The 17,774-nt window shown below is 48.0% G+C and overlaps 6 protein-coding genes across 6 annotated transcripts; 4 read left to right on the top strand and 2 right to left on the bottom strand.

Moving 5' to 3' along the window:
- Nucleotides 1-1,415: 1,415 nt before the first annotated feature.
- On the bottom strand, nt 1,416-3,385 carry GGS22DRAFT_64786 (Mob1/phocein). The gene is made up of 2 exons (XM_047967663.1): nt 3,036-3,385; nt 1,416-2,962 (listed from the first exon to the last, which is right to left on the bottom strand). The coding sequence occupies exons 1-2, from the start codon at nt 3,249-3,251 to the stop codon at nt 1,625-1,627; spliced, it is 1,554 nt and encodes a 517-aa protein (XP_047822752.1). The 5' UTR covers nt 3,252-3,385; the 3' UTR covers nt 1,416-1,624.
- A 263-nt stretch (nt 3,386-3,648) lies between these two features.
- On the top strand, nt 3,649-5,405 carry GGS22DRAFT_64747 (cobW-domain-containing protein). Its single transcript, XM_047967661.1, has 5 exons — nt 3,649-3,858; nt 3,911-4,006; nt 4,063-4,159; nt 4,211-4,709; nt 4,760-5,405. Exons 1-5 carry the CDS (start codon nt 3,762-3,764, stop codon nt 5,102-5,104), a joined length of 1,134 nt encoding a protein of 377 aa, XP_047822751.1. The 5' UTR covers nt 3,649-3,761; the 3' UTR covers nt 5,105-5,405.
- A 58-nt stretch (nt 5,406-5,463) lies between these two features.
- Nucleotides 5,464-8,529, top strand: GGS22DRAFT_64691 (uncharacterized protein). The gene is made up of 7 exons (XM_047967658.1): nt 5,464-5,597; nt 5,987-6,094; nt 6,164-6,305; nt 6,846-7,321; nt 7,372-7,735; nt 7,789-8,134; nt 8,206-8,529. The coding sequence occupies exons 1-7, from the start codon at nt 5,585-5,587 to the stop codon at nt 8,260-8,262; spliced, it is 1,506 nt and encodes a 501-aa protein (XP_047822750.1). The 5' UTR covers nt 5,464-5,584; the 3' UTR covers nt 8,263-8,529.
- A 162-nt stretch (nt 8,530-8,691) lies between these two features.
- Nucleotides 8,692-9,824, bottom strand: GGS22DRAFT_64717 (uncharacterized protein). Its single transcript, XM_047967660.1, has 2 exons — nt 9,725-9,824; nt 8,692-9,662 (listed from the first exon to the last, which is right to left on the bottom strand). Exon 2 carries the CDS (start codon nt 9,424-9,426, stop codon nt 8,797-8,799), a length of 630 nt encoding a protein of 209 aa, XP_047822749.1. The 5' UTR covers nt 9,427-9,662; nt 9,725-9,824; the 3' UTR covers nt 8,692-8,796.
- GGS22DRAFT_64693 (ADP-ribosylation) lies at nt 9,604-11,913 on the top strand. Its single transcript, XM_047967659.1, has one exon. The coding sequence runs from the start codon at nt 10,221-10,223 to the stop codon at nt 11,883-11,885; it is 1,665 nt and encodes a 554-aa protein (XP_047822748.1). The 5' UTR covers nt 9,604-10,220; the 3' UTR covers nt 11,886-11,913.
- Nucleotides 11,914-12,406: 493 nt separating this feature from the next.
- On the top strand, nt 12,407-16,961 carry GGS22DRAFT_64683 (uncharacterized protein). Its single transcript, XM_047967657.1, has 4 exons — nt 12,407-12,774; nt 12,833-12,923; nt 12,985-16,059; nt 16,112-16,961. The coding sequence occupies exons 1-4, from the start codon at nt 12,599-12,601 to the stop codon at nt 16,745-16,747; spliced, it is 3,978 nt and encodes a 1,325-aa protein (XP_047822747.1). The 5' UTR covers nt 12,407-12,598; the 3' UTR covers nt 16,748-16,961.
- The last annotated feature ends 813 nt before the right edge of the window (nt 16,962-17,774 follow it).

Below are 17,774 nucleotides of genomic sequence, written 5' to 3'. Positions count from 1 at the left end.
CCACATTCCAAACTATCCAGGTATATTTCCTTGGCATCACAGCTACCGTGACGATTTATACGCAGCTCCTGCTGCGACAGAATCGGACCCCCGCATGTCCGCATGTGAAATATCCCGTACAGACGAAAGAGACATATCATTCGCCGCCGTATATTACAGCTGACAGGTCATCGCTGCCAAGGAATATTGGCCGGAATGACGACTTGTGGCGTTCACACAAGTGACAGATACGAAACCGGAGCGGAGATGTCGGAATCGCCCAATCTAATTTCTCTCACATTTACAGCACGCACGCGCGCGCCTAACAGATACACCTACATAATCCATAATCTCACCTACTTTGGTACATACATACATATATGCGCTTCCGCACGGATATGGTTGAGACGAACAGACCATCACCGCATCATATACGCTTAGCAATACAACGTACAAACCATACATACTTCTAATCTCTGGATTTGCGCACATACCCAATAGGCGTCATAGGGGAAAGACAGGGGTTTTCAGGAGGAACCAAAAAAAAAAACGGCGAAAGAGCGAAGGGAATGATACCAACACCTAAGGCGGGAGGCTTCTTAGAAGAGGGGAAAAGGGGTTGAGGGGACACATACACATACCACTCACATTTGTATTGTAATATGATAATGTAATGTAATACTTAGACTACCTATCTGATCGTCGATTCGGTAGGTAGGTAGATAGAGGGATAAAAAAGTGCGGAAGAATAAAAAGGATACCCCTGGGCTGAGATTACATTTAGTCGCGTTGATATGGAACTTACATCTAGAGGAGCATACTACATGAGATAATACTAGAGATTCCCCAATCGCGAACCTGAACCATTACGTGTCCGTGGATGTGAATGAGTATTAAACATCGATCAGGGAGAAGAAACCAACGTCACGGCAATTACACCACGATGTAAGCATTATATAGGAATGTTATTAATCCAGCCAGACGACTTCCAGTCCTAAGGGTTTCTCCGCGAGCGCTCCTCGCAATGCAAATGCCAGCACCAGAACTTCGCCCAAACCACCACCACCAGCATCCACGACCCCCTAATATGTACCCTCCAGCCTCTTCCATATTCTCTCACTTTTTGGAAACCCCTGAACCTAGGTAGCCTACGGAGGGGCCTAACATTAACACTTGTTCGTACACATACACAAGACCGACTTGTCCCGGCCCGTCTCTTCGTATTCATCTCCGAGAAAACAATAAAAAAACTACCTGTCCCCAACCCTAGAACATAGGCATCAGGTAGGTAGGTTTGTCAGATAATACATCACTCATGCTCGAAGAAGAGAAAAAAAAGCGTCCCCTCCACCTTCCATCTCGCCCCGTGTTAAAACGTGCTCCGGTCGTAGTCGTACTCGTCATCGTCGTCTTCGGGCTCGGATCTCCCCGTACCGATGATCTCGCCCAATCTCCTAACAATGGTTTCTACGTGTCCGAAGGCTACGTCGGTCCGTTCGTCGAGGGAGGCGTCGTGTTCGACGCTGGGGTCGCGGATCTGCCACTGACGACGAAGACTTCTGAGGGTTCCTTCAGCGCGCCTCGCAATCTCGTTTATGGCATTCGTGTCCATCTCGTCGAATCGCTCCAGGTCGGTTGCGAAGTCCTACTCTGCCGCAATGTCATTAACGCTGGAAGCTTCTTCTTGGCTGGCGTTCTCTTCCGTTTCCGTCTCTGCCTTGGCTTCTGCTTTCTCCTTCGTCTCTGCGGGTTCTTGGGCGGGTTCTATTTTGGGAGATGCAGGCTGCTCGGCAGTAGTCACGTCCGTTTTCTGGTTGTCTTCTTCTGTTTCGATCTCTTGTTCCTCCGTGCTTGTAGTAGGTTCTTCAATCTTCTCTTCGACAGATTGTTCGTGGTTAAGAGGCTCCTCTTTGCTAACTTCGGCTTGCTCCTCTGCGTGTTCTACAACCGTCTCTGTATCCGTTTCTGTCTCTGGCTCCACGGGTACATCTTCTTGAACATCTATCTTGACGCCTTGGGAGCGTGCATTGGTCAATTCGGATAGTTCGGGTAGCTGGGGTGCTTCGGTTGCCTCAATAACAGAAGACGTTTCTATCAACTCGCCTTCTACAATGACAGGCACTTCAACTTCAGACTCCTCCTCTACTGTCTCTGGGGCAGAAATGTGCATGCCCTTGAGCTTGTTCGCCATGTCTTGGTCATCTTCTCGCTCTTCGATAACAGTCGTTACGGCACTACCTGTTGACGGTCTGCTCGAATGCCTAGCTGTGTTGGTTCGGCGGGCGTGCAGACTGTCATGCTCTGCACTCTCAAGTTGCGGGGGTGGTTTTGCAATAGCGGTTATTATCGAGTTCCTATCTTGCTTTTCAGATGGAACTGGTTCTAGACCCTCCGCTTCCGGTGGGAGCTTGTAGTTCTCAGCGGGCAAGAGGTCGTACATGTCGCAGACAGTCTTGAAGAATGCGTATAACCCGGTCTGGGCCTCAACAGACCAGAAGACGCCTCTGTGTTGGAACCAAGCATGGGCGAATATTCTATGGAGCCGACGGAAGACGTTAACAAGGTTCTTCAGCACAGAGCTCTTATCAAGGCCATCCGAAACAAGAACGAATCGGCTAGGGAAGATCTTGGGGTTAGTGACGACATTTGCGGCCCAGTCAAGTGTGTGGCAGCAGTAGTCGATGGCACAGCAACTCTTGGGTTGGTCGTGAACGGCGCATAGGAATTGCCATTCGGAAGCGCGCATCTCGGGACATGTGGCGGATGAACATGGCGGCGTATCAAAAAGAAATCCTACGATGAGGCTGTTGCAATGGGCGATTAGAAATCGGCAGAGCTCATAGAGCCATAGCGTTCGGTCGATACCCTGAGGTGACGTGGCCAACTGCATGGCGGCCGCTCGAGTTATTGGCGTGGTATTTGAATTGGTAAGATGATAATGTAAGGAGGCTAGATGCTCCTGGAGTTGAAAAGCGGAATCGAGCTACAAGGTCCTAGTTAGCAAAATATTCAACAAAATATCGTTGTCGCAAGAAGGGTTAGCAGACCAAACGCACCTCTCCGAGCGGGACAAGAGGCGGACCAGCAGCCATATCCTCAGATTTGGTGCCAGGGTGTATGCGCCGCTTCGCGTTCGCTTCAGCGACGGTTTGTTCCATCTGTTGTAGCTGGCGGCTAGCGGTGCTACCCAGTCCTGGTGACTTGGGACCGAGTTGAATTTCGGCGGGAGGCGGCGGACTGGGCAATCGAGGCGAGCCCTGCGCCAGAGACATGATGAAATATTCTCCGTGAGGCTGCAAACCTCGGGCGCAACGTAAAAATCGTGACGTTGGGACGAATGTTTGACGGGATGCTTATAAAAAAAGGTTGTTGTGTTGTAGCTTCGTCACCAAATTGCAAATGCTAGATTTATTAATTGTTTTGTTGTTTGATTTGAGGAGCAGCTTCCTAGAAACGCAGAAACGCCAAGCCTCCTAAACAATAGTACGAAATACTTATTAACGCATTCTGTGGGGGTCATTAACACTACCTAGTATGCGCTTAGATAAAAATATAAAAATTAATTCCCTTAGCCGTGTCAGTTATGCATTTAAGTGGTGCAGAATCGGATACTGTATGTACTGTACCTCATGACAAAAGAAAGGCGCAAGTTGACAATTACATAGGGCAGCAACAACCATATTTTATAAATCTTTTGCAATTTTCACTTTCATTCATATAAATAATAGACCATTCAGAGTCATCCCATCTTATCTTATACTATTTATTGGCGATATTCAACTATGAGTATTGGCGAAGATCTTCCACCCGAGCTTGTTGAAGCTGAGACAGGGTCGGATGAAGAAAAGCTAATCAAGGTGCCTATTACCATTGTGACCGGTACGTCAATTACCTACATTTTAAATTACAACAATTCTCATATGACATATAGGATACCTTGGGGCCGGAAAGACTACGCTACTCAACTACATCTTAACTGCCCGACATGGAAAGAAAATAGCAGTCATAATGAATGAATTTGGTGATTGTTAGTAGTAACAAAAGCCTACGTATCAAGGGGCTACCATACTAATTCCGCTTCAGCACTCGATATTGAAAAGTCCTTGACAGTTAATAAAGGTGGTGAGCAAGTTGAGGAATGGCTCGAAGTTGGCAACGGCTGTATTTGTTGCTCTGTGAAGTACCATCACACCTTGTTAGTTAACAGAGGAGGATTCTAATCCCGATGCAGAGACTCTGGAGTAAACGCTATTGAATCGTTGATGGAAAAGAAAGGTGCATTCGACTATATACTCCTAGAGACTACAGGCCTAGCAGATCCTGGTAATCTAGCACCCTTGTTCTGGGTCGACGACGGGCTTGGAAGCACCATCTACCTAGACGGCATCGTCACACTAGTGGATGCGAAGAATATCCTTCGTAGCTTAGATGATCCATCAGGAAAAGTTGAAGGTCACGAAGACCATGACGGTCACGGCCCTCTGATGACGACCGCTCACGTCCAGATTTCTCATGCGGATGTTATCGTCATTAACAAATCAGACCTAGTTGAACCCGCGGAACTCGAGAACGTCAAGGAGCGGATCCAAGCGATCAACGGTCTCGCGAAGATCCACGTGACGAAACAAAGTGTTGTGCCCCAATTAGAGGGTTTCTTACTGGACTTACATGCATATGACCAAGTGGAGGTATTAGATACTGCGGGGAAGGGCCATAGTCATCTTGATCCTGTTCGTCCAACATCTGTTGTGAACAGGGACCTGAGCTAACATCACCGCAGACCATTTCCACAGTCTCTATCGACGTGCCGCTTCTGGCTCCTGAGCAGCTCGAGCAAGTCGACAGCTGGATTAGATCGTTGTTATGGGAGAGCCAAGTACCAGGTGAAACGACCAATCCGGAAGGAGCTATTGAAATCCACCGTCTAAAGTCCCGCCTCGTTTTCAAGAATGGCAACGTAAAAATGGTGCAAGGGGTCAGAGAAGTATTCGAGATTTTTGCCGGGGAGCAAACATCCAGCCGACGCGACGAGCTCCCACAAAGAGGAAAACTAGTCCTCATCGGAAGAGGCGTTCGAGGGTTTGACTTTGAGAGAAGTTTACTCAGTGTGCTCCAGGATAGATGACTAGGTTCTTATGGATGAAATATCGATAACACCTGAATTAGTGTTTGGAGAATATACTGGACAGGTACCTACCTAATAGTAGGTGGGTGATCAAGTGATTCTTACCTAACTATGGAAGGAGAACATAGATTTAGGAAGAAATTACATATGACCCTAGAGGCTGAGGAAAGAACTGGGGAAACAGCACGGGCCTAGTACTACGTAGCACATGCAACTTACTTTTACCGCGTAGATAAATAGCTATAAGTGGGTCTTTTAACGCGATTTGGCTTAGCTCATCCTTAGAACAAGCCAACCCCAGTAAAACTTAACCATTTTGCGATCGCAAGCTTCCAATAAACTACATCGTTGTTTCGCAAGTATAACTTCGATTTTAGACAATAATCTCCCCGCATACAACCTTTCCGACAACAACGAAGCGAACGAACGAAATACTCTAACGATTTCATTCCAAAAATTCTCTAGCGTGGCATCGTAGTCATGAATCGACCAGGTAGTGCTAACCTTCTCTCCCTCTGCCTCATGTGCCCCTCCTGTTTGTTCCTCGCCGTGATGTCGATTACGTCGTTGTCGCGTCTGTCTATTCGCTATCCAGTCTCCCTAAGCCGACCCTATATAAACCGCCGCGAGCTCGAAAATCTACTCTTTATGACATTGACTGTACCAGGATAATGGTTGAGGCCCTGGGGTGATCCCCCCTCTAACCTCCTGATCTCAGCCTTCCCAAATTGTCAGCCTCGTCTAGACGATCGAACGAGATCGCGAACGGTTTCTGCGTGTTGGTTTCGTATTGGATATACAGAAAGAATCGATTATAGCCCGCGTTTTTAGTTGCGTACATGGAGAATTTTAGTGAATTTGGCTAATGCTAGGCGTCGTCAGGAGCCGTGCCACAATCCCTTCGAGGGATGCCAACTGGATTTGGTGGTCAACAACAACCTCAACAACCAGGTAGAACAGTGTCCGGCCGATTACCAAATGGGAAATTAGGTATGATAATGTGGCAAGATGGTTTAATACGTGCTGGCGCCGAAGCTGATATTATGCATCATGGTAAAGCGAATAATGGTGGTGGATGGGCGTTTGGTAGTGTTCCTATGGGTGGTGCTGCGCTTCAGACATCATCAAGGCAACTAGGCGGCAACCTCAGTTTTGCCCAAAGTTTGAGTGGCTCTCAGCCGGCAACACCCCTCGATCTCTCGTAGGTGTTTCTATTTTACCTGACTAATCACTTCACCCTTCGACAATCACACTGCCCAAGTCCTTCACTTTGTGATTTCACACTTATACACAAACCTTCACATTTACAACCTCACCATTTGCAATTCTCTTCCACCTAGCATTACTCCGTCGCATATGCACAATTGTCTGCTACTCAACGTCCTTTGCTATTATAAGTGATGGCAAGCTATGGCACCGTCGTATACACCGTCGGATACGTCACCAAAGGCCAAGAAGCCTAAGCTTGTTCTCAAGATGAACATAGACACTCACATTCCTCCTCCTATTGCAACAACCGGACCGTTGAATGGAGCATTGTCTTACGCTTCTGTGGCTAAAAAGAAGAACAAGCCCAGTAGTCCACCTTCGTTTGACCGGTAAACATCTGCATTATATTCCCTTCTTTGCTCTAGTCTCAAGTTATATTTGGCTTCAGTTCACTATCCCTCTCCATTTTATGCGCCATGCTTCCTAAATCAGAAAGACACGTCTTGCAGGCCGACGCTAATTTATATAGCAGCGAGTTTCCCTCCTTATCAAATACATCACAGCTTCCGAGTGCTGGAGGATCTTCGTTATGGTCAGCAGGAGGATCTAGAGGTATGGGTGGGGCCATACAGAGAAATCAACAACCTACTCCTTTATCCGCTCAACATGCACCGCAGCAAGATGACTTCTTTTCACCTTCGCGCATGACATCTGGCCAGGGCCAGTATCGATTTGGTAGCCAGAATAATGTCGCTCAATCATCCCAACCCCAACCTAGCAGCATCGACGATTTCCCTCCGTTGAATAACAACAACATGAGGAACGGCAATGGAGAGATAGGTCAGGAACGTGGATCAAGTCTGATGTCGACTCTCGGTTTTGGTGCCCAAGGTAACGCAGCTCCTGGATCCTTGCCAGGCCCTAGATCAGGAAACGGTCTGCTCAATGCGTTATCGGCAAACACTCGAACAACGGATGTTCGGTCCCCAGATGGATCTACGGCTATAGGTACGCTGATTTCTTACTTCTCGTGTTGATACGTGTTAATAGAGGTACAGGCGCTTCGCGACCACAAGATATTAGAAGCACAGGTAGCGGCGCTAATGAGGAAGGTCGACAAAAACCTCCTGGATTCCGAGAAGATAGCATAACAACCCAATCAGCCACACAAGATGCTCCGGAGTCGGTTGACGGTCGCAATCCCCTTGGTGCGATCGGTACCAGTGATGCTCCCTCGGGCAAGAACAGCGATGAGAAGGCCAACCAGCCCGCGTCCGTACATGACCCCTTAGCAGGGATGACGCCAATCGACAAGTGGGGAATCAAAGGTCTCCGCGCACTAATGAATAATTATCCCGATTATAACGCTGCCGTTACGGGGCTCGATCCAACTACGCTTGGTATAGACTTCACGTCTCCCCAGTAAGCTTATACGTATTGCATCTATCTTATATTTATTACTAATATGATGCTAGGCCATTGTCAACCCAGGTGTTCTCGCTGTTCAACGACACTCCGCCTCGGCCAGGAATTCCCGAGTACCGCCTTCCGGAATGTTATAATGTGAACAACGTGCAGCCTCTAGAAAACAAGATTAGCAACTTCAACGAGGAGACGTTAATGTGGATATTCTACAGCTGCCCCGGAGATATCAAGCAGCATATGGCCGCACATGAGCTGTACAACCGAGCGTGGCGATGGCACAAGAAGCTTAAGATCTGGTTGACCAAAGATGAGATTATGCAGCCCCGTATTCTCAGCGCACAGCATGAGGAGGGCTACTACATCATCTGGAATACAACAGATTGGCGTAAGGAACGTGTAAGTCACGCCCTGCTTATATTACCTTGTTGCCTTATTCTCTGAAGTGGTGATACTGACAATATTTATAGCGTACTCTTACGTTGCATTACGCCGATCTGGAGACCAACAACTCGGCTCTCCCATAAAGATGTGTAATTGTCTGTGACATTGAGCGGTACGCAGGACTTGGCGAGCCTGCGTATCAGCTGGCGTTGGGTTTACGGATTGCACAACCTAGGGGAACAAGGCTAATTGCGGTAACTTGATGGCTTTCAAGTTCGGTATTGCTTAGGGGCGTAGCAAATGCCCAACCTGGCAAACAGGTCTTTGCACGAGGGCATCAATGCACCTCGATTCATCAATACAGGATTTTTAAAATCCCTAACACTACGTTCCCTAATCTCGCCGATCTCCCGGTTGTCCTTATGCTACATTCGTGATAATACGTTAGGTTCAGCTGGCATGAACTGATTGAGGCGTCTGCTCTTTCATTTCTCTGAAACAAGCCACTTTTTTAAGTAGTATCCAAAAGTTATCATAGATTCTGATTCGAGGGAAACCGGTAAAATACCCGCTATTGTCTTTCTAAACTCCCCCTTTAAGATAAAGATACATAGTCTAAATGCGATGTTATTTTTTCAAGTAGATCTTAAGGCGCCAGGTTTGAAGCAACTAGGTGATTACAAGCTTTCTACATATGCCTTCAAATCTTGCGCCTGGGCATCGAACTGATCTTTCAGCTGTCCCTTCAACAGCGCTATCGCGCCCGTCGATAATCCCGCGTAGTACGTCTCGTAGGACAGGTACCGCGTCGATCCGTTTCCCAGGTCGACCAAAACGTTGGGGTGCTCTGCTCTAGCGCTAACGCCTCCTACTCCATCGTCGTAACGCCACGCGTTGATTAGATACCCCGAAGAGCCGGAGGCGTCGAATAGCGTGAGGATCTCCGCGCTCGTGGTGTTGAGATCTCCGATTAGTCCGTTAGACGTAAAGGTCATGGCCGTTCCCATGTATAGGTCTCCTGGGGTTGATGACACGTTGGAGGGCAGGGCGACGTCGGTTATGAAGGTGTTCCATTGTTGGTACGATTTGAAGTCCAGAATCGCGTTATACACGACAAGAGGCGAGGCCGTGATGAGAAGCTCGGAACAAACGGTGAATATTGCGCCGTCTGTGCCGTAGGTGGGCGTTGTTAATGTGCTTAGGGAGTCCGATGGGCAGTGGAGAGAGCTGTAGTCTACTTGACGAGTTGTGAGGGTTGCTGAAGCGGTGGCAGCGAGGAAGACGAGAAGGCGGAACATCATTCCCATTATTGATTATTTAATTAAAATTCGAATGAAGTTGGCGGAACAGAAGGAAAACGCGGTGATACTTTCCAAAATATCCTTAAGCACTTACATACCTTGACAAGTTGTTTATTCTCATCGTGTGACCAAAGCGCCTCTTCGTCACAAGTCCATGGTGTTGCTCCACATACATCCATTATTTTGGGTCTAGTCCTAAACTCCTAGCAGCTCAGCTCTATCTTTCAGGTGTGTTATTGGACCTATCTTAACGTTAGTGTAAGCATCTAACTTGATGTTTCTATAGCTGGAATAAAGTACGTACGCTGTGTAGTTTCTCCTTTCGCCCTCACAATTGAACCCTCTCTGAACTGAAGCCCCAGATTTTCAGCTCAGCCCCAGTCTTAACTATTCTAGCTTGGGGTTTACTTCCAACAACCCCCGTAATAGGAAAATAGAGTGCTTATCTAACTGCCCAGACAATTATGTATGTTAGTATTTCTTGGTCTTGGTTGTGGAGTTTAGCCTACTACAATGTGCCTTATGTAGTAATAAACGATCGCCAACGGCATGAGCAACACTGAACTCATTTTGACTCATCTTTATGCGTCAGGAAACTGAGATACTTGGCAGCTGTGCCGCAATCCTGACCATATACGGATTGCTCGCAAACGAATTGAATTGAATTTATAATTCCAAGGTACCGGTAGGCATAAATATCATGAATCTAGAACTTGATTTAAAGACAACGGATATAAAGCGTATCTTTAAATTCATCGAAAGGAAACCAGAAAGAAAGGCCAATTGCGATTGAAATTAGGATGGCTGATAATCCTGAATTAAGCGAGGATGAACTCGTTGAGTTGTCTCTCTTACGCGACTTCGAGATCGACGAACTTATCAAAGCTGGACTAATAAATCAAGAGAATCAACTCAAAACACCATTGGATCAGGAGCTTATATTTGAGCATGAAGAATTGATCCTTCATGTCACGGCCGGCCCCTTTTATCCAGCTATGTCGGTCACCTGGAAGGTTGAGAATACGACGTTGCCAAGGAAAATGGTAGACGAGCTCCGTGCACAACTGAGACAGATCGCAGAGGCCGCAGAGACTACCAATAATATCTCGAAATGGAGGGGGAGAGAAGAAAGCGAATTTGGGGTCTTCGAGCCGACGATGGCGGTTTTAGAGCTTGCCACGAAGACGAACGGCTATCTGAAAGCATGGCGTAAATCAACAGCGAACGTTCAGCGCGAAAAATCATATCTCCCCTTTGAGACGAAAATCGAGACGCTTGAGAAGCCAGCCATGACAATTAGCGACATGGGATACCATTACCTACAAAAGACGCCCAAGGAAATCTGTTCTCAGATTCCTTCTAATTATCGGATTATTCATGTCGAAGAGGTTCTAAGGGTTGACCTAGTCCATAGATTCCATGAGAAGCAGAGGAAGATGAGAAATGAGCTGTCAAAAATAGGGATGAACCATCTTCGCAGGCATGTGCCGCCCAATATGCAAAGCATTGGACGGAAGGATGTGTGGTTAGATCATCTCGTGAAGCCGCATGTGACTTTTCACGGGACTGCAAGACAGTTTGTACCATCCATTGTGCGACATGGATTTCTTCAGCCCGGGAAAAGGAAGCCAGGCACGAATGAGCAACACGAGGTTCGATGCGGCTCGACATATGGTAGGGGGATCTACAGCTCCCCAAACCCAGAATTCTCGCTTTCCTACACTGATACCACATGCCACGCCACTAAGCCAAACGAGTATTTCGGCATCAAGCTGATCGTCTGCGCCACGCTGATGGGTCGGGCGGCTAGCATAACTCGGGATGACAATTGGCGTACTCAAACCGAGTCCTACCCCGGATCCGACTCTCACATAGCAAACCGTGACCTTGAGTATATTGTTTTTGACACCGCGCAGATACTCCCGGTGTATGTGATTCACATAGATTGGGGCCAAGACAATGCCGAGCACTTTGAGGGTTTACCTAGAGATCCGAATGACTTCGTCCCCATCCCGAAAAAGAGACACGCGAAACTGTTAGAGGATATTCGCTGGCCCGGAGATGTGAAGCGCGAAAGGGCGGCTACCTTTGCCAGAGCGACTAAATGGTTCCCGTATGGCTACGGACCCTCAACCGGAGCGAGGTTTGTCGTGGAGGAGATAGGGGACGTTGACGAAGATGAAGAGGACTACGGAGATTACCAGAACCTTCGAATAGAGGGTATCAAGGATAAGAGTAATTTGGACTTCTGGAGCTGGGTTAAAGTTGGCGTGGATATGGATGTCGCCGGAAAAGGCGACCCCGCGGGCGAATATACCAAGCAACGCTTTTGGCATGCCCCTGAGGCTTTAGGCATTGGTGATATGTGGGATGACCTTCCTGATCCTAGGAAGGAGAGTGATGATGAGAAACATGATTGGGACGATGATGGTGGTGATTTAGGTCTGGATCTAATGATGCTTTAACGAGTTAGGAGTTAGGATACCCGTTACTATAGTAAAATGCCGTTTGTCATCCAACCTAATTGTGACTCGGTCTACAGATGTTAGTGTTTTGAATTGAAGCTTCTCTACAATACCTTGATATGTAGGAAATACATAAAATGCGAAGAACTGTTGAACATACAGACAGTTGGAAATGGCTGATTTATATCATGCTTATTGTTAATTAACATGGTACCTGCCCAGTACCAATATGACGTCGAATTGTACAATACCTGGTACCTTGGTGCCTGGAAAGAAATGTTAAAATGTTAAAATTGGGGAGGGGTTAAGTGAATAAAATTGAAAATGTGCTGTGCATTATCAGGTTTTATGTACATATTCACTAAACATGCAAACATGGTCCAAGCTCTTATGTTTACACCCAGTTTCTGAATGGCCAATAATAATTCGGCAATCACCACCGCCCGCACAATCCCTACACTTAAGCACTTACGCCTCGACCTATTCTTTCTACATCCGCATCCGCACCCGCATCTGAACTTGCCAACTTTCGTCCGTTAACAAAATCCGGCGTTCAATTTCGCGACTCCCAATTTTTCGACGTCGCACTTCTCAACCCTTTATCTAAACCATGTTAACTTGAACACCGATTATTATAGATATTTGTCTCTCTTTCTCGTCGAGAAATCGCACGCGATTCATCCCAACACGACGCGTTTCTTAACACAGCTGTGATGGCCGGGCCGCGAAGGGCGCGTCTGCCCGTTGGCTCCGGGCCATGGATATCAGAAGAACGATCGTCTGCCATGCAGATTACTCAATCGGAGGTGGAAGAATTCTCTTTCTCGGCTAGGAACGACTTCGATTGGTTAAACGAGCATATGGCAGATATATTTAGTGAGAACCAGATGTGCGTACACAACTAAACCTTGCCTGCAACTTCTCGAAGCTGACCCAAACAACAACAGTAATGTGGCAGAGATATTCAAGACTCCAGGTAAATTAAGAGGCAAGACACCTCGAACTGTGCGCAAGATAAACGCGGGAGAAGCTCGTATTGTAGGTTATATGATTTTCTGTGACGCGATATTAATATGAATCGATCACTAATAGTTCTTAGCCGCTCTCTGATATCTTTTCCGCCACACCTAAGGGAGCACCCAATCCATTTGCTATACCTAATATCAACCGAAACAACTCACCCAGGATCGAAATTGCTGCTGATCCTCAACCATCGCCTTCTAAAAAAGCCGCGCCTGCGAGTCCCTTGAAGCACGTTGCTGCTCCGAAACCCGCAGCCCCAAAGCAACCCGCTTCTATGATTGATTCCGGATATCATGGTAGCCAGTCCCAAGACGCGATGGACATTGATCACCCTATCATGGACGATGAGGCAACGCTGCCATTCAGCCAACAGGCAAACTCTCAGGAAGATTATATGAACATCCACTCCTCTGATGATCACCCTCAACTCGATAGTTCAACTCGCCACTCAATGAACCCTACAGTTGAGACAAACATGGGTGATGCCGATACTCAATATTTCACCGCTCATGTTGCCGCAACAGCTTCATCTGCTAAAATTGATGTCCACCACGAGAGTACTACACCTGCTGGTTCTCCTTTGCGATCCCCTAGCCATGCTTCACTGAGGAAATCTCCCATGAAGTCACCTGCTGCTACATACATGCTTTCTAGCCCCAGAGAGCATGGTGCTGAAATCGATGCAATGGAAACTGTACTTGAGGAGCCATCGAGATCCTCTTCGGATAGTCCAAGTCCGATTCGACCTATTGTTCGAAAGAGTAGTCTTAACTTTGCCTCCTTGCCTGAAAGGCAACCTATCACCCAGAAGAGCATAGGTAACCGTGTATCACGAACTAGCCACCTTGACCAGAACCGAACTAGTTACTATAACCGATACACCGGAGGAAAAAGTTTGGGACGCGCTAAGCACGATCTTACGGACGAGGAGAATGATGACATGGATATCGATGACGATGCCGATGATGATGTCGACGATCCTTTCACTGGGAAGTCTCAATCACAGGCAGTGCAGGATAACGCGACCGTGCACAATAAAACATATACCCAACGGCTTCAGGACCAGATCAGCAAACTAGGCCAGCCGCAAACACAGGCTTCTCGATCTTCGAAATCGATTCCGGATCAGTCTGTTGCCCAATCAATGGTTCCTACAACTCAGGCCTCGCAGTCTTCGTCCCAAACAAAGCCGTTACCTCCGCTGAAGCATACTACAACGACACCGGGTAGCTTCCCAACGGATGATGAAGATGATTGGATCCAGCCACTTGGAACACCCGAGAATGCTTCGGACGCTCGTAGTCCGCGGCCGGGATTAGCTAAGAGTTACACCGCGGATGTAATGGAGGGTGTGTCTGGCAAGATGACCGTTGGCGGAGGGGATTTCGCTGTACCGAAAACTCGCCAACCACAGAATAACCCCAAGTCTCCTGAGCGCCCATCAGCTTTAGAACAGACAGGCAAGGCTCTAGGCCACCACAAATCTGTATCTGTTCCTGTATTGCCATTTCAGGGATCCACAGATGGCGAAGATCTTAGTCTTAAGAAGACCATCTCGGTATCTAACCCCTCTCTGGCCATTGTTCCTGAAACAGAGGGGCCTACCACGCCTATGAAGTCGCCATCGCGTGGCTTCAAGGATAGCCCATTGAAGCAGGTTAAGAACAAGTTGTCGTCAATTCTCAAGAGTTCGAAGGGCCTGCTGGCAAGTAGCGCTGCCATCAGTGCCGAAGGTAAAACCTCGCTTCTGTCACCATCCACCACTCGATTAGGTCTACACACTATCGCTTCTTCCGAGTCTCTTGCATCCCCTCGTAGAATGGAGGCGCAACCCCTTTACCCAGACTTGTCTCGCCATGCTACAGAACAGACTATAGCAAGCGTTGCTAGTCCAACGCGCACAGATAGTCGACGAACCAGGGCCTCGATAGAGCGCGAGAAGGCCGAGGAAAAGCGAAAGGAAAGGGAGGCTAAGGAAGCGCGACGTATGGCTGAGCAGATGGAAAAGTTAGAGAAAGCTCGCGAGAAGGAACGTGAGAAGGCCCGCGTGTTTAGTAAGGAGCAAGAAAGAGTCGCTGCGATGGAGAAGCAGCTTGCTACCCAGAAGGAGCAAGAAAAGAAGACCATGCAAACCCCGGCCAATCCATCGAAATCAGGTCTTGCGAGCCCGCGTAAGCCTGTTAAGGCTCAGCCAGCCATCGCCAGTTCCGACGATAACCAGACAGACGACATTGATATGCTCGACGCTCCTACCACTATGCCGCCGCCCTCTGTGCCTCGGTCGGCTATTCCTCCCCCCTCTGTTACCAAAGGTCGTGAGATCAAGCGGCCTACAAGGCCTGCAAAGGAGCCAATCGTTAAATCTAAGCAGGCACCTACTGTCATTCGCGTTAATATGGGTTCACAACATCCACAGTATCAACCTTCGAACAATGCTCTAGCATCAAGTCTTCACGAGACATTGGCTCAGCCCCAATCTAAGCTTAAGTCTAGCCAGCCTGCCCTACAGACCAAGCCCTCTTTACAGAGTTTGAAGAGCTCAACATCTTCTTCGGGACGACCTAAAGCCCTTGAAGCGGCAGCACGAAGAAAAGAGCAAGAAGAACGTGAGGCACAACGTAAACGCGACGCTAAGGCGGAAATAGAGCGAAAGAGAGCGGCCATACAAGAGGAAGAGAGGCGTCAGGAACAACAGAGAAAGGCTGAGGCTGAGCGACAGAGAGAGGAAGATCGAAAGCAGGCTGCGATGCAGGCGGAGGCAAAGAAGAACGCACAGCGACAAGCTATGCTCGAGAAGGCTAAGCAGACTAGAGCGCCTCCGCCAGCTGCTCGAAGTCAGCCAAATGGCCCCCCGGACTATAGTCGACCGCCTTCCCGCCTGGCCACGAACGCTCAGCGATCTCAGGAAGATGCTGGACGCCCGGTCAACGCGGTATTGTCAACAGCATCTAAAGCTAATACGAAGCGACCTTTGCAGCCGGACCACAACGATGATGGTACTCGCCAGACCGCAGCTCGTGGTGGCACCACCTACCAGTCTAAGGAATCCAAGCGAATTCGTATGACTGACGAATTTGATGACGAGGCTGAGATGGAGAAGCAACCGAGTCTCAAGGGGGCACCTGTACGCCCCTCTGGCGGTTACAAGAAGGTAAATCATTTACTCAGAATTATATGTCGATACAACGCTAACAAATTACTAGGAGTTGCCGACGAAGTCCATGTTCCAGTCCGGGTACGCGAATGCCTCGCTGAACGGCAGTAGAGATCTGTTCAAGGCTACCGTAACCAATCAACACAATAGTCATATGAAGGTCGCACATCCGTTAGATATGACCCAGCTTTCTAAGGGCCCCATCCCCTTTGCACCCAACCCTAATGCGGCTGGGCCATCTTACAAGACGCCTGCACGTCCTCAGGGAGTCGCGGGCGGTAAGTCCACCGCGAAGTCGGCAACACGATCTTCTCCCCGGTTTCAGAACGGCGAGTCTATTGAGCTCCCAGAGATCAACACGGACGATGAGGATGATAGCGATGAGGGTGGTGGAGGTGATATGATCGCTTCCTGGGCCGATTCGCCTAATCTCCGCCAAGCACTGGTCGAGCAAGAAGGCATGGATCCTTTCCAGGTATTCGGAGCACCGGCCCCTCTTAACATGGAGGAGGTGTTTGCCAAGAGCAAGGATCGGTTCCACAAGTTCCGTGCCAGAACTTCCAGCGCGAACTGGAGCGGTTCTGACAGGCTTACGGAGGAAGACATCCGCAAGGATCTTGCTGCCAGAGACAAGCTACGACGCGATGGTGGGTGGTCCTATGAGATGAGTCGGGATATGGTGTAAGGCTAGCCGTTGAGAGGTACTCAAAGAAGGGATGAAAAGACTCGTCAGGGTTAATGGTTATTGCATCACAAGGTGTTGTCGGTCGACTTTGATCATGATACGAAGGATTCGGCTACGAAAGTCGAGGGGTCTGGCGTTTAAGGCATATGACATATCATTATAACATGTTGGTAAGGCTGGATTAGTCTATCTCCATGTAGGAGATCAGTGTAGGAAATTACATTGATGCCTCGACTGAGGCTTTTCATGATCTGCATATCTTGATGGTAACGTGACTCTTGTGATGTCTGGGACGGAAGTGTGATGCACTATGACGATTAATACGACACCCGGGTTTTCCCATTTTGGGCAGGCACTAAGTGCGGGTAGAACTACGCAGCTACGTAGGAGTATTTGTGGAGGGTAGATGCCACTAGATGATAATGACGACAGGTCAGAATTAAATTTTACGAAAGACATGCAGCAAGGAACCGATCTTTCGGGAATCTTTAACTAATGCTAGTCCCCGCAATGCAGCGAAGGGTCTAATTGAACAGATCGAGGTAACATTATCGACTACCTATGTACTGCTAGGCTGCCTAACATGACTTGCCCAACTTATGTCGTAAATATTCCGAGCCAGGAAACAAGTAGTAAATATCCCGTACGGGCTGACGGGTATTAAGCATTGAGGCGGACTTAATTTTGAAGTGATGCAATCCTTTCGGTCCTCCCTATCGGGATATTTAGGTATATGTAAGTGCCAGGCAGGTGTTGTGGAAGAAAATGATGAGGTATTGCAGGAAGATAGAAGATGAAATGTTACACAAATTTACCATATTTATTGTCAGACATGAATGCTATAGGAATAATAATAGCTAAAGGATGCTGTGATAATGAAAGGGGGAAAGAAAGCCTGACGTCATCCACAAATTCAGGTTACCTGACATCTAATGGTGAGTTAACCTTGGAAGTTTATATCGTTGAGCTGGCAAGTCTGCATATTTAGGTAGGTACCTCTTACCTATACTCGCGCCGGGAATATTAT

This window comes from Annulohypoxylon maeteangense (genome assembly GCF_022496945.1).
Source record: "Annulohypoxylon maeteangense strain CBS 123835 unplaced genomic scaffold GGS22scaffold_2, whole genome shotgun sequence".
Taxonomy (NCBI): Eukaryota; Fungi; Ascomycota; class Sordariomycetes; order Xylariales; family Hypoxylaceae; genus Annulohypoxylon; species Annulohypoxylon maeteangense.
The sequence above is the reverse complement of the archived record's forward strand: the minus strand, read 5'-3'. Positions and strand labels throughout refer to the sequence as shown.

Excerpts from the sequence above, each read along its gene's own strand:
- GGS22DRAFT_64786 (XM_047967663.1), bottom strand. The coding sequence starts at position 3,251 with ATGTCTCTGGCGCAGGGCTCGCCTCGATTGCCCAGTCCGCCGCCTCCC. Across the intron at positions 2,963-3,035 it reads CTCTTGTCCCGCTCGGAGAG|CTCGATTCCGCTTTTCAACT; the intron begins GTGCGTTTGGTC and ends AGGACCTTGTAG.
- GGS22DRAFT_64747 (XM_047967661.1), top strand. The coding sequence starts at position 3,762 with ATGAGTATTGGCGAAGATCTTCCACCCGAGCTTGTTGAAGCTGAGACA. Across the intron at positions 4,160-4,210 it reads TGTATTTGTTGCTCTGTGAA|AGACTCTGGAGTAAACGCTA; the intron begins GTACCATCACAC and ends ATCCCGATGCAG. Across the intron at positions 4,710-4,759 it reads GCCATAGTCATCTTGATCCT|ACCATTTCCACAGTCTCTAT; the intron begins GTTCGTCCAACA and ends ACATCACCGCAG.
- GGS22DRAFT_64691 (XM_047967658.1), top strand. Across the intron at positions 6,095-6,163 it reads ATTACCAAATGGGAAATTAG|CGAATAATGGTGGTGGATGG; the intron begins GTATGATAATGT and ends ATCATGGTAAAG. Across the intron at positions 8,135-8,205 it reads CAGATTGGCGTAAGGAACGT|CGTACTCTTACGTTGCATTA; the intron begins GTAAGTCACGCC and ends CAATATTTATAG.
- GGS22DRAFT_64717 (XM_047967660.1), bottom strand. The coding sequence starts at position 9,426 with ATGGGAATGATGTTCCGCCTTCTCGTCTTCCTCGCTGCCACCGCTTCA.
- GGS22DRAFT_64693 (XM_047967659.1), top strand. The coding sequence starts at position 10,221 with ATGGCTGATAATCCTGAATTAAGCGAGGATGAACTCGTTGAGTTGTCT.
- GGS22DRAFT_64683 (XM_047967657.1), top strand. The coding sequence starts at position 12,599 with ATGGCCGGGCCGCGAAGGGCGCGTCTGCCCGTTGGCTCCGGGCCATGG. Across the intron at positions 12,775-12,832 it reads ATATTTAGTGAGAACCAGAT|TAATGTGGCAGAGATATTCA; the intron begins GTGCGTACACAA and ends AAACAACAACAG. Across the intron at positions 12,924-12,984 it reads ACGCGGGAGAAGCTCGTATT|CCGCTCTCTGATATCTTTTC; the intron begins GTAGGTTATATG and ends AATAGTTCTTAG.